Source organism: Bombus bifarius, unplaced genomic scaffold (genome assembly GCF_011952205.1).
Source record: "Bombus bifarius isolate JDL3187 unplaced genomic scaffold, Bbif_JDL3187 scf7180000008008, whole genome shotgun sequence".
Lineage (NCBI taxonomy): Eukaryota > Metazoa > Arthropoda > Insecta > Hymenoptera > Apidae > Bombus > Bombus bifarius.
Window position 1 is genome coordinate 257,591 of NW_022884386.1, and position 14,855 is coordinate 272,445.

The 14,855-nt window shown below is 37.9% G+C and overlaps 1 protein-coding gene across 5 annotated transcripts in view; it reads left to right on the forward strand.

Moving 5' to 3' along the window:
- LOC117206565 overlaps positions 1-14,855 on the forward strand; it is a 271,415-nt gene that overhangs the window by 176,341 nt on the left and 80,219 nt on the right. For all 5 annotated transcript variants that reach the window (XM_033446038.1, XM_033446040.1, XM_033446039.1 and 2 more), the window contains exon 7: positions 3,350-3,515. In XM_033446038.1, the coding sequence (XP_033301929.1) occupies positions 3,350-3,515 (166 nt within the window). The remainder of the gene's footprint in view (positions 1-3,349; positions 3,516-14,855) is intronic.

Genomic DNA, 14,855 nt, shown 5'->3' on the forward strand with positions numbered 1-14,855 from the left:
TAAAGGTAATAAATTACTGACTCGAAAGGCATTAATTCGTTCTTTTAAGGGCTTGGTTATAAAAAAAATCAATATATAAAAGTATATTTAATAGCAGGTTTATCCCTTTAATCTTCTCCTCTGCGGCAAGGTTTTCATTCTTTCCAGACGAGATAAAAGGATTATTCGTTTGGCTTCCTTCAACCGTTGATTAAAATGCATTTCGGAGAAGATATAACAGATTCTTTTGAATTTAATAAATAGACCTATTGTTATAGAAAAAAATTTACACTCTGTATTTGAAAATTGAAGAAAACTTTTCTCTCTGTGCAAATATTTGCTTAACGCCCCCGTTCCTCGCTTCCTCTTTCTCTTATTCCAATTTTCTTGAAAACTGTGCTCGTTTGAGCAAACGAATCGACTCGCGGTATTTTAATTAACACGTCTGTTCAGCACGAGAATTTGGCCACGAACAGTACCTTTCTTACGCTAAAACATTCCATTAAATACTTTGGTTAAGAAAACAGCATTGTTACAAAAGAAGAGAAACCGTTTCGTTAAAACATATGCAACCGGCTCACGGTGTACGATATTATCAACACCGGGTAAAATATCGAAGCATAAGTTATCGAATCATAAAATTATTGAATCAGGATAGAATATTCACGTTGGTATTAATTTCTTTAGCGATTTTTACAATGATCTTGTTCATGCGCGACCGTGTAAGTGTAAAGGTAAACGTGGAAAGTCCATTTAATTACGATGATGTGTTCAACTGTGACGAGTGAGAGAAAAAAAGAACGAGGGAGAAAGAAGGTAGAGAAAATACAGGTTGGAGGAGAAAAACGGAGAAAGGAACGGAATTAAGCGACTTCGGACGCGAGCAATTAGGTGGAAAAAGAACGAGCAGAATTCAGTGCAGGAAGCCGAAAGGGTGAGCTCGAGCGCGAAAAAATATGCTAAAAGACAAGGTAGAAAAAAAAGGGTCTCGAGGACGCAGAAGCCATTATATATATTCAGAGAAGCTTTGGCGCCCGTGGATTGGTCCCGTCCTAACTCTAATGGGTTCACCCATTATGACAATTGCATCCTCCGGATATATAAAACTAAACAAAAAACATGGAGGCAAATAGGACGAACAAGTGCAACAACTATACGCCGTCATCCTCCGACGCCGTGTCGGAAGAAAAAGGCGAAGAAGGTGGCGCGCCGCCGCCTGCTTCGCGCCAGAAAATATCGTCTCGCCTCGTAGAGATTCTAATTCAAGCTGGCAGGATGTAGTACGAATCGGTGGCGTCACGGTGCACTATGCTTTTAACCTGCTTTGTCAGAAGACATACCGTCCCTTGTCATTGATGGTGGCATAAATAAAAAGAAAATGACTTCTCTTTTTATTGCGCGAATATGCTTCATAGATTTCCATCATGAATCTCTTCTGTTATCTTTTATCATGCGAGGCACAAGCATATTTCTTGATCTTTATTGGTTTCACGTCATAAGGTAAAGGTAAATAAAATTAGATAATTACGAAATAAATTCCTAAGAATAAAAATTTTTTCAAGTTATTCTATTATTGTATTAATGTTCATAATAGGTTAGAATAGAATTAGCGAATATTTATTGCGTTAAACAGGGTCCCCATTTGTTATTTCTTAGGTTTAATTATGACGTTAACAACAGACAGCGCCACTATTGAATTAATGTTTGACGAATACCATTGATTCAACTGATTCGAATCTTCCAAGCTTCAATCGAAAGAATGTTTTCCTTTAGAATTATGTTGCTTCCTATTTTCAACTTCGTTTGTACATGAGATTATAAACGCTGCCACATGTCTCGCACTTTACATCCGAAGAAAGAAAATGTACAGCCGATTCGTAAATATCACACTACGTCCAGTCACACGATTTGCTTGTTAGACAATATTTGTTTTAGCGTCCCATTGCTGAACCTCTTCTCTGGCAGTGTGGATCCACGTGCATTGTTCGAAAGTAGCTCTTACATTTGCTCGCTATTATGCGACCTCGCTTCCTCACATCGCAATTTAGCTTATTCTTCCTTTTACGAATCAATTTTAATAATAATAAATAACTATCAAAGGAATAATTATTGATTATAATAAATACAATCGTCGATATAAATATCAAAGTTATTTTCAGGAACCCTCCCTCCCCCCACACACACAATTGAACTAATATTATTTGTGAAATTTTACAAGTGACTAATTACAAGTTACCAGAATTAACAAATGCCCTTTCACAGTAACAGCAAGTTTGATAATAAAACAATATGAAATTTTGTAAGCATGAAGATTTACGAATTATTTGAGTATCCTATTAGCCAGAAAATTGTGAAATCGAAAGGAAAAAATTTGTGATCTACAACATTTAATTTGTCATTTTGCTAATGCCGTTAATTAGTAAGTTATTAAACAAGAACGCTCAGATTTTGAAATCCTGAAATCACAGGTAAAATTGTAACAACTGCTTTAACAACACAATTTCCGTTCTGCAACGCAATGTATCGAGGCAGGTTTGAAATTTTTTTACCGCCGTATCACGTTTAGTTTGCAATATCGCGATTCACGTTCAACGATCGAGCGTCGTTTTTCACGCGGACTCTTCGTTTTTCCTCAATCATCGTGGCGCACTTGAACTATCGATGGGCGTCGAACTGCGCCAGCCCCGCTCCATAACTTTCCCGTAATGTCCGTACACCGTGCGAGCGCCGTTGGGCGCGAGGCAGCGCGATTAAATCGCGAACTGATATTGGCATACGGGGAAATTTACAGCGAATACTCTGCGACGTTTCTAACCGTGTTTCGCGGATTTTAATTGAATGTCTGACCCGCCGCATCCCTGGCTTTTTTATCTTCCCTCTCGCCTCGAATTTTCGTCGCGACAGAGTTTCCATTAAACGAAGTCGAGGAAACGAAATTCGGAAAAATTAACAAACAAAAAATCGTGTAAACGAAGTCAAGAAAAATTGATAAAAAAAAAAAACATTTCATCGACGTTAGGTATGATTAATACGTTCGCGGTTTCCTTTCATTTCCGAGTATATTTTTTACATTACGCTTCTTTGTTCATACCTTTAAAAATAGTGAAAGGTTTCAGAAAATTCATAAAGCATTTCGTATAGAGTTTAGTCTTAGACATTTTTGATCTTCGAAACTTGACAAATAAATCTTGCATAATTTTCAATTGAGAAACATAATAAGTTTCCGAAAGTATGAAAGTATTAAAAAACATAATTATATACGTACGTAATTATATTTACGTATGCATGTAATTACGGTTGATCGAGGAACTAAAAAAATGCAATCTTTTATTCTCGTAAGGCTGCCATAAATGTTTTCATGTGTTTTTAGAGTGTGACTGGTATTACAAGGATACCGATTGCCTGGACGGATGCGTGTTAGCGAGCCCTGGATATCCTGGCCTGTATCCTCCGAACATCCGGTGCCTCTACTCGATTACTTCCGGCCCACGGATGTCCATCGCGATTAACTTCACCGCCGTGCTTCTGCCTGAAAAGTGAGTACGCCTATTCAGTGTTTTTCATTGCACTCATTTATCCTCTTACTCTTTTTATATCCTCAGAAACGACAGTAAATACTTCTTTCCAATGAAAGAAACCAATGTTATCTAGTTACGTCTTTTAATCACTTGGAATAATTTGACAAACCAAATTTGTATAATAAATTTTCTAACTTATTTTATATTCTTCCTTACTATGTATCATATCGTTGACTTAATTTTGACAGCAAGAAGAACGATACTTGAATGACGTTTATTTAATGCATTAGCATCTAAAAGTTTAATTAGTCTTATACAAAAATTCTTGATTATCACGATATCTGAATGATTCTAAGTGATTAACAAATTCTGATTATCGCACATTACGATAAACATGCTACAAAAACAAACATACAAAAAGAAATTTTTATTCATAATCCTATTTACATATCACTTAACAGCTCACAACTTTTCTGACATTAAAAATAGAAAAAATCGAGCAGGAACAATTTTGAAAATACTATCACTATCGGGCAGCGAGTTTCACATGACGCCATAATTTCAAGCAAATAAGATTTCCAGTCACGGAACGGTGGTTCCTGGTATTCAACACGTTGGCAAATATTTAAACAACAACCACTCGTTCGCAGAGATACGGCTGGAAGCGTCTTGCGTCGAGTGGTAGCCCCTCTCGCCGCGTACAAGCTGTACCTTTTAACGTCAGTCGACAACGAAACCAATTTCGAACGTCGTGTGAGAGGCCTCGTGCAAACCTCTGATGAGACGACGAACTCGAAAGCGTTCCGCCGAAATTCAAGTCTATAGAATTGTCGCGAGTCAATACGGGCGTTTTTCGTGCTTACAAGGGGTTGCAGACCTTTTGTGAAGCTCCGCGACAACAGGGTTTGATAATACGTTCTCGTTCAGCTGCATCGTCGACGAGCCGCAACCAGGCACCTCATCACTGGTCGAATCATCCCCTCGAGCGGAAAGAAACACGCGCGAAACTCCTGTTATTCCGTGTATCGAGTTATCTCCGAGCCCCTCGAGCCAGTTCGTCTTTCTTGCCTACCCCTCCAACGATTTCCACATTTACTCACTCGCGTTTACTTTACGGGAATGCTTTTGAAATCGAGGGTAGTTTCTCTTTTATGAGGTGTTTTCCTGTGTTTGTTTGGATGGCGAAACATTTTTCCCTCTTTGTTCCGTTGCGTTTAATTGGATTGAAATAGGAAAGAAAGAAATTTGAGAGATCGTTGGTGGAGTTGCTGTTGCTGAATGGAAAGGCATTTTTGAGAGCATGACTTTTAATTTAGTATCACGCGACATATGTTCTATTAAGACAGTACATGTATCAGGTCTGTAAGCATGAAATCGGAATTTGCCTATAGATGGCCCTAGCTGATAATGTAATTATCGCTAAACTGCGTCATTGATGCCAAAAGTCTTTGTTGACATCTCAAAAACATTTTTGACTCAGAACAATACAAGTTTCATACAACAGCACAGTTTGTAATAGCGTTAAACATGTCAAATTTTGTGCCTGGAAACTACGATTTGCGGACAGCATTGATTTTCTGTTACCATTTGAAGAAAACTGCTGCAGAATCAAACTTTTTTAACGCAATAAACTGGGCTCTAGGCTATCCTATATTCCCACGCGTCTTCGTCAAAAGCGCGTTCAGGGTGTAATGGAAACGCATTAAGTTCGACTATTAAACAAATCGACGATAAAGATTCTCGTTAACAGGTAATTAATTTCAAATACAAAATTCGAAAGAACGACAGAGAATAGTCGGTCGTTTGTCAGTTTCGAAGACCAGTTCTAAATCCTTTTTAAATTGCACATCAGGTTTCGTATTGAAAAATAATAATAAACTAAATTTCGATAATATTAGACTAGTTTTTGGTGCAACGAATGGTATTATAGAATCTGACGGGCGTCCTGCTTTCTATTATAATCACGAAACAGCAAAGGTAGTATGCATCACGAAGCTGCTCGCGTGCGTACTCTTAACTAGTTTCGTATTTCATTACACGCTGAATATGTATAAAGCATCGTTTCTCGGTTCTCGTTACCGCTTGTTTTCGAACTTCGACAATTTACCACGAGCTGTAACTTCAGTCCATTATCCTCCACAGCCAAGTGTACGCGTGTACGTGTATGTATGGTAATCCGAATGGAAGATACGCGCAGGAAATCTTCGCGCTGACTGTCGCTCAACCCAAAGAGAGACTATCAAATCACCACATACTGCCTCCCCTATGAAACGCTGTGTCTCAGCTCGTTAACAATGTATACGTTGCTTCTTAACCTAGATCAATGATACATCGGATTATAGTCACGTGCAATCTGTCGATCCATCGAAATTAATGGAAACTGCTTTCCCGGTAACTGTTAATCCTACGGTTTGCCGGAAAGTACCTATTTAGACACGCATTAGCGGTGAATTATAGACTTCGTAGCATGATCGATGTTATCGCCGTACCGTTTAATGATCGATGAGAATTTCTTGAAAACATAAGTAGATTATCACGGACAGTGACGAAACTCAAAAGTATTGACAACAGATTTTCTTATGTGAGATTTTGCTTCGCACGAATATTTCTGTAAAATTTTGAGTTTAGGGTCAAAACACATTATAACTCATTATTGTTAAGCTGCTGTATAGAGGAAACAAATAATAAAAAATATGCCATGGACTATTTTTAGCAAAGCATAACATTTCGATGATTATGAAGCAGATTCAAGTTGTAGAGAAGATTTGACGAGATTTTTTCTCTGAATTCTTAACAACCATAAACCAATTCTTCAAGTATCGTATCATTGCATTATCGTTCTTAGAACGCTGAGTTTTTTCAATGCGTACTCTGCTATGCAAACATAGACAACGTTATAATTAGCTAAATCTAGGATGAAAAGGCGACGTTTAATTCGTTTAAGGCGTTGAAAGACCGAGCCTCGTGGACGAAGAACTCGACAAAGAATGATTCGTAATTTCTGTACGGTGACTCGAAAGCGAGAGAGGAGTGGAAAGAGGGAGAAAAGGGGAAAATAATCACGGTACATGCAAGCAGTGCGGCGCTTTTTCGCCTTCTTCATTGCCAGTGACTAGTTTTTTACTGCGCCGGCTGCTGGAAAGTACTTCCATACGAGGGGCAGACGTCAAAAGTACACCAAGCACTTCCCTCTTCTTTGAAACGCGAACACGCGTTCCGTCTTTCTGTTTCGTGTTCCCCTTCACTTTCTCCAACATCGCGCCATTCATCCTTGTGACGGACAAAGCAATTGAAAACCAGCCTGTGATCCGTTCGAAGCTTTTCGCGGAAATTTTAAATCGTACAATTGATATTTTAATCGAAATATTCTTTTGGCGAACACTCTGAACGTGTTCTTAATCTTCGTGCTTTTAATTTCTTCGGCTCTAGAAAACTTGAAGCTGCTTGGAAAGTAGCATGTTGCAAGTAATTACTATAATAAAATTTCTTTACTATCTTTTAGAATGATATACTTTTGCATCAACAGTAATCAACTACACGTTGTATGAAATTTTGTCTTATACATATATATCATAGTAAGTTGAAATATTGGTTATTATTGATTATAAATCTTCAATAATCTTCGTTACAAATCTACAATATTTTTGAATTTATAACAAATACAGGATGTTAGATGCAAGTTGTTAACAATAATTTTATCCGCATAAATAAATAAATATTATTTCCAATATATACTATCCCGATAATGTGATTCAAGGAAAAAACATACAGAAACATTTTCAGAGCTTTGTATTCTATGTGAAAATCCCATTCCGACAGATAATTTTTTGCGTCCTCGTTTAATTGAGATGTACTGACGTAAAAATTAATTTTTTCCAACGATAGAAGATGAAAGAATCGTTAGCAATTCACGGAAAATATTTTAGTGGAAACAGTCTGTCTGATCATTCCGGGTGTAGTACGAGGATCTAAATCCGACCGCATTTTGATTCCAGAAGCAGCAGGATAACCCGCAAAATCGTTCAACTTCGAACGTATGCGAATTTTACTCGACCTGCATATGTTCGAAGTCAGCTTTCACTATTTCATCCACAGAATATCATTTCAAATTGAAAAGTCAATGAAGAACTCTATGCCGTTCGCGCGTTTCCTTTTTCTGTTCTGGTATCTCTTTGTCGCTTAAAATTCAGTTGATTTTTTTCTTCAATCTCTCTCGTAAAGAATCAACGTCAGAAACATGCCACTATACATATACCATACACCATACACCATACATAATACACCATAAATTAACCTTGTTGTTTTCTATGTCGTCCTTATTTAAACGAACAAAAAGATTCATAATGTTTAAAAAAAAAGCTTTCTTGCGTAAAATATTTAAGCGAGAAACTACGAATAAATAACAATTCTTTTACTCTCCCTTCGAGTTTAAGAAGTTTCTAGCGATAGAAAGATTCTTAGATGCCTTAAAGGACGTAGCAACGTTGAAAAGAAGGAAAAGAAGAAGATTGTCTTATCATACAAAAAGAGAGCCAATAATCAGATAACACATTGTAGCCCCAATACACTGGAATATTTATGAGACCTTCGCTCCCCTTTCATCCTCGTGGTAATAAATTCTCATAGAATATGCAATCCATTTTGATTTCCTAGCAAGACAAACAACGACATGTGACAAGTCAGAAGAATCCCAGAGGACGAAACTTATTTTCCTCTGTGCAACGTGATGGAAATTCTAAATAATCTCACGCACTATCCCACGTTTCATCGCCATTCTACTGAAACACTCTAACAAACGAATGTTATTTCATGAAAACGGATACGGTGATTGTTTCATCGTTTAGCGGTACGGCAAAAATTGCACGAAAAAGCTGAACGGAAGTTTCGACTCGCTCTGAGCCACGATTGTCTTAAACTTCTCCGCAATAACTCGGTGACTGGACAACTTTTTCCCGCGACACGCTAATTGAAACGAGCGAAATATCGTCGTCAAAACGACAAAAAAAAAAAAAAAAAGAATATACGGACAACCAACGACTGCGGTTGCGACTGTAATTTTAAATAACGTTTAATCGTATACGCTGGTGGTCGCTTTAGCCGAGTCTGTATGGAAATTTCTAACAGCTGGATACTAATTCGCCAACAATATCGTTGCATGGAGATTCCATAGGAAATTACCAGTTTTTCCGACATTTTGTAAAACAACGCGAAAACTGTCGATTGCGACTGGGGATGAAGCGGAATTGTATTTTAAAATGTGGATCTATGGAAAATGCATAAATATTCCCTATCATCATCGAACAGCGGCGAAGCGTTTATTAAAATTTTCCACAAAATTTTGCTTATGATATTTCGATAATTTCAGCAGATAGAATGTAAATATTCGTCCGAATAAACACGTGGCAGACTCGTTAGCGTGGAACGATAACTACGAAATTAACAGAATTTCAACAAACGCGTGAAAAAGAATATGGTTGGCTAATTAGGAAAGTTGTAATGGTGCACAGGTTGTCTATTAACATTAACTGGCTCGAGAACGGTGCACACGAGTAACGATAATTACCCAGCGACACGTTTTCCGCTGAGGATCCTGTGACTTTGAGCAGCGAACCTTCTCGACATACCTATGGAAAAGCAAAACTAGGTTAACGACTGTAATCGATCGACTTCCTTTTACAAAGATCCTACTATTTTCTCCTCTTTAACGAAATTATATACACGTGTCTACTTCGCTATTATCAACAACTAAAACAAATATTTGCCTTTTCAAAATTTTCCAACTTGTATCACCATGAAAAGCACCAAGGCTGCAAACTATAACTTACTTTATCTTCAAACATTACCCATAAAAATGTCCACGTAATGTAACTTCATTTTCCTGAAACATTTTTCGAAGAGCAAATAGTTCACAATAATTGAATTTTGTATTCTCATCACTATCACCTTTCGTTGAAATAACAGGGACTCGAGTTTCTTTAACTGATATGTAAAATTCTTTACCAGATGAAATAAATAAAGTACAGTAATAAAGAAACTTTCTTATTCGACCGAAGCAACTAAAATCTAATCAATTAATTAAAATTTCGCTACGACACATACGCTTCAAATGAATGAAATTCAACAGAGGAAGAGATAAACCCACCAAAATAAATCCATAAAAAAGAATAGCTAATCCGACCCAATTTTCCTTTAATCTCAACTACGAACTATAGTAGAATATCCTCGCCGCTTATTCGAAAGAGCGAGTAGAATCGTCATAAAAAGTAGATCCTTGCACGAGGTTCGCAACAAAGGGAGGACGATATGTTCTATGCGCTGTAGCCATTTGAATTCCCTTTTCCAGCGGTCGGCCCGGAATGTAAACCGGCATCCGGATAACGGCCGGGTAACTTGCTCGAACATCTCATAGGGATCAGCCCTAAAGGATTCAAGATGGTCAAATGTACGAACCATCTCAGGCCCGTTCCTCGTCCCGATTCATTATTCAGACCTTACTTTCGCCTCGCCGTTTGAAAGACGCTGATCGCTCTCCATCCTGGCGAATTCACACGGTGGCTGAGCCTCGCCTCGGCCAGTTCAAAACGAAGAACGGGTTGCTAAGGATAAAACCGGTAGCCACCGCCCTCATCCATGCAAACGCCGAAATTATTCCAACTACACCGCGGCAACACCGAGACAGCGATTTCTTACCGGTGAGGTCGGCTTCGCACTTTCTGCCCTGCCTCTTTCACTCCCACGCAAATTTTCATATTCTCTCGCGCCTCCTTTTTTTACTTCTGCTTTTCTCTGCTGCCCGCTTCTATCTCGACGTTCGTCGAAACACGAATAGCCACGGGTTTTGTGTGTAACGCTGGATCTCCGTCTAATGAGAAACATGAGATTTTTAGAATTTTCTGGTACCGTGGAATGGTTGCGTTCAAGTTCAGTTGATTGTTTGGTGCTGAAGTAATTATTTGAGATTCTTGAGAAGTGATACTACGTTTTTCTTTCATTCGTTTCACGTCATTTTGTCGAGTATATGGTTTTTATATCGAGGTGATAATTATTTAATTATATTTTAATTGACTGGGGTTTGATTTTCATTCATATGGTTTATTATAGTGGTAGGATTTTTAGATACGGTTAATGTTTCTTTGGAGTATTTCATACGCCTGTGTGAGGTTTATAATGTTTCTACTGGAGTAGTAACTAATTTGATTGTGAATATTGGAAATGGGAGAGCATTTGTTTTTTGTTTATTAATAGCGTTTCTTTGAAATATTTGAGTTTCCTGTGATCCCATGGAGTTTATATTGTTTCTACTGAACAATACTTGGTTTGATTATAAATATTGATGAGAAGAAAATATTTAATTTCTGTTTGAATGGTTTAGTGAGTAAAATCGTTTAGAATATGACAGGCGATTTTTCTTCTGACGTCGTATACAAATTGATAAACTACCTACCGATGTGTCATTAGATCTTTGATGAACGGCTCGCATCAGGAAGCTTAAAACAGGTTCAACAAATTTCCGTCTGGTACGCGTGGGATATACAAAGCGACGAGCAACATCGATCTCGTTCCAGGACATTTGATTCGGCTGGTTTTATTAAATCTGTCGCCAATAACGTCATGGCCTATGGATAGAGTGTTCCGTAGTCTTGTGTTATTAACGTTGTGGCCATCTGTCACGGGTATCGTAAAATTCCGCGTGTTGTACGTTCATTGATTCGTAGCTTCCTATGCTCCCATCGACTGCCCTTCTCTCGGTTCCCTCTAGAACAAACCTCAAATACCTTGAATCACGAAAGTTCCACTAGACCTTTACAGCTCTCTAAATCGTAACAATTTTACAAATCTACAGTTTCGCGGAAGAAATATTAGATTGTCCCAAAAGTTTTTTTCGTTTTATAAGAAAATAATAGATGCACAGCATTTTTTGTTTTACATTATTTTATTGAATTATGTGTGATCGATTTTGTTCTATTGGAAGAAAATCGTGCATCTATTATTTCCTCATAAAGCAAAAGGAACTTTTGAGGCGATTGATATTTCTCGCTTACTCCAAGTATGAACCTTCGCCTCATAAAAATTTGTTAAGGGAGGGCTTATTATCTTTCTGAAAAGAACAACGTATACATAAGAACATGATGCTTATTTATAGTAATGTTTATCGTAGTTTTGAAAATCACGCTTGAATTAAAGAAAAGATAAACACAGAGTTGGTAGGAACGTCACAGTGGTACCGCCCTACGTATGGTCAGACACGCATTACAGAATTATCTTGAGTTTGAAACGATTGGTTTCTAAAATTTATGTACGACAAACATTAAATTACGTATTTCTAGAATCTATTTTCCAAATTGTATACTACAGCGTATAAAATTCCTATAAAGATACTACAAAGGAATAAACGATTCTGAATTAATCTCGACCAAACTAGATCATAAGCGGTTTATTTCTTTGTAGAGTCTCAGATCGTTCTTATTACTTTCGAAACATAAACTTTGATCCGTGTGTTAGTTAATTTTGTAACTTTACTACATCACTTCCTAATCTTAACTCACCAAACTTTAAAGCATCCCGAAAGTTCTTACGTCGAGTTTTATCATACGGAAAACTTCAGTAAGAGGCGTGAGCCATTAAAAATAATTCAAGGAGTCGATTCGAAGGTTCGCGGTGTCACGGGTGCAAAATAATGGCACGACTCGCATCGTCCTTAGCGATTCTCGTTGGCTGGAATTTAATAAGAACCGCATAAAGTTAGGGCGGATTCCCGTTTATTCGAGACGGCTTCCCGCGCGTACCTGCGAGCCCAGGGAATATGTGTTCCACGTACGTAAACGTCGGTGTATGTCTGTGGTTTTCGTGTGTTCGCACACTTGTCGGATCCATGTGCAACATAAAATAGAGGGAAATAGAGAGAAGGAGGAGCTGAAAGCTTTTGTACTCCCCATCCGGAGTCACCTAGCCGCGAGGCCAAGCTTCTGCCGCTGCTAGCTTACACTCGCTATTGGCTGCTAGTATATACGCCGCTGGACCCGCAGCTTTTCTTGTCAAGGAAACTACGTTTGCGTATTTCTGTGCTGCTAGACTGCGTCAACAGCGCCGCATTAACCTAAGACTACCGAAATGGACGAAAATTCCTTACAGAATTTATCGTCGATCTTAGCGTATCCTTCCGAGTTTCTTATTAGTGTCTGTTCATAGTAAAAATGTCCAGGATCCTCCATATATATATAGTGGTTACAAGAAGTACTTGCAAATCATTGTATTTATTGTAGCATTTACACATTGCCTGATTAAGTGCGAGTACAATTTCATATCATTTAGTACGTATCACGTGTCGGTTACAAAAATTTGATTCTATGAAAATGGAGTCTACTCGAATGGAAAAAAGGAGACGGTTTTAATTATAATACACGATGCGATGAAAAGAGGAACGTCCTATTATATTTAAAAATGTAAATCATGTTTTCTCTGTACGATTATCTCAGCATCGTGGAAAAGCGTGAGATTAATTTAACATTGTCATATAATTGGAATTTTTGCTACTTTGAGATATTGTAAGATCGCCTAATTAGAATGCGATCAGAAAGATCCCATATAATCATCCAGTTTACAACATATTTAAAGACTCCCTAAAGGACGTTAAATTGGAAATATTTCAATCGGAAATTTAATTAGAATATGATTCAAAGGATTCTTTTTCAAGAGATAAAATAATTCACACGCAGATTACCAGATAACGTTACGTTAAACGAAAAAGTTCATATGTAGCAGAAATGTTAAACATTATTCGTACATTTATCGCGGAACAGTGGCTGGCAAATATTCCCTGCTTTTCCATGCTTAAGTGCACGCTTTCCTCGTAGCAGTAATCTACGAGATTCACGGAAATCGCGCGTGGCTTACAGTCAGAGGAAGAAAATTTCGTCCTACGTCATGCGGAATCCTTGTTTGAAGCGGAAGAAGAGGCGAAAAAAAGCATCCTCGAAAACTGCGTGATATTAAAGCGGGAAGAGAATCTTATTAAACGCGGGTAAACAGGCGAGAAGATACACGAGGTCAATCCGCGGTAAACGCATTGTAGATATTTTTAATTAAATATTTCCACGGCCAGCGGTGTGTTTTTACGTGCTAGGCATTCGGTGTACATCGAAAAATGTAATAACGTCGGCCGCGACAGCCATCGAGAAACTTTTACTATGGGGATAGGTACGCAAACGCCGCCCCTGCCCTTTCCCGTGCGGAAAACAAAATTCCGTCGTTGTGCCATCCATAAAAATGCTGAAAGCGACGAATCTACATCCTATTAACGATGCATTTTCGTTTGGTTCCCCGACACGAAGGGACGTCGCGTGGAACATTAATTAAATCAGCCCGGGACCGACGTGTTTCGGTAATTAATGAAGTGTCACGAAAATCGAACAATATGCAGATACGGTGAGGAATCTGACACGCGCAATTTCATCCAATAAAATCAAGTTACACGCAGCTCGTCTGCTCAGCATTCGCGGATGCTATTGGAAAAATTGAAAATCACTTTAACGACGATCGTTATCCTCTTATTCGACCTGTATGCCGCGAACTGTAACTCGTAACTATAGAATCGTGTCATTGATAACCATTCCATTGGTCGATCTCTATTTAGTTTCTGATTCCTTGATTTATTTGATCAAGAGCTGATCATTAACAAGAGAGTGGAATTCTATTCGTATTTCGATAAAATATAATTTCTTTTTAGGAAAAGTGATAGAATTAACAAAATGGATAAAGATTGTAACCACGAAACCAAGATTCTCCGTCTTTAGCTTATTTCCAGTTAAATTGACGGCGACAGTAAAAAAAGTGATAAGTGCAAGCCGATTCTTTTTCGAAAACGATACATATACAGGGTGGTTGGTAACTGGTGGTACAAGCGAAAAGGGGGTGATTCTACGCGAAAAAAGAAGTCGAAAATATAGAATAAAAATTAAAAAAAAATTTTTTTTTTTAATTTTTCCATCGAGACAACGATCTACAGTGAGATCCGTTATAACGTACCGCACGCGTACCGAGCGAAAATTCAAAGTCGATTTTCTCGAAAACAGAGCCTCAAACGAAAAATTTTTATTCTATATTTTCGACTTCTTTTTTCGCCTAGAATCACCCCCTTTCCGCTTGTACCACCAGTTACCAACCACCCTGTATATGCGTAACATCAATATTTATGTAAAACATTTCTCTATAAATTTCCTAAATGAAATTACATATCCATAGTTTTTAACTTTTAAAAGCAGGCAGGGTTACTCACAGTTTTCTCAAATAGATTCTTGTATCGCTTTATAACATAATGTAACGCCTTTCCATTAGAAGCTAATGAGTTGTTGTCACTGA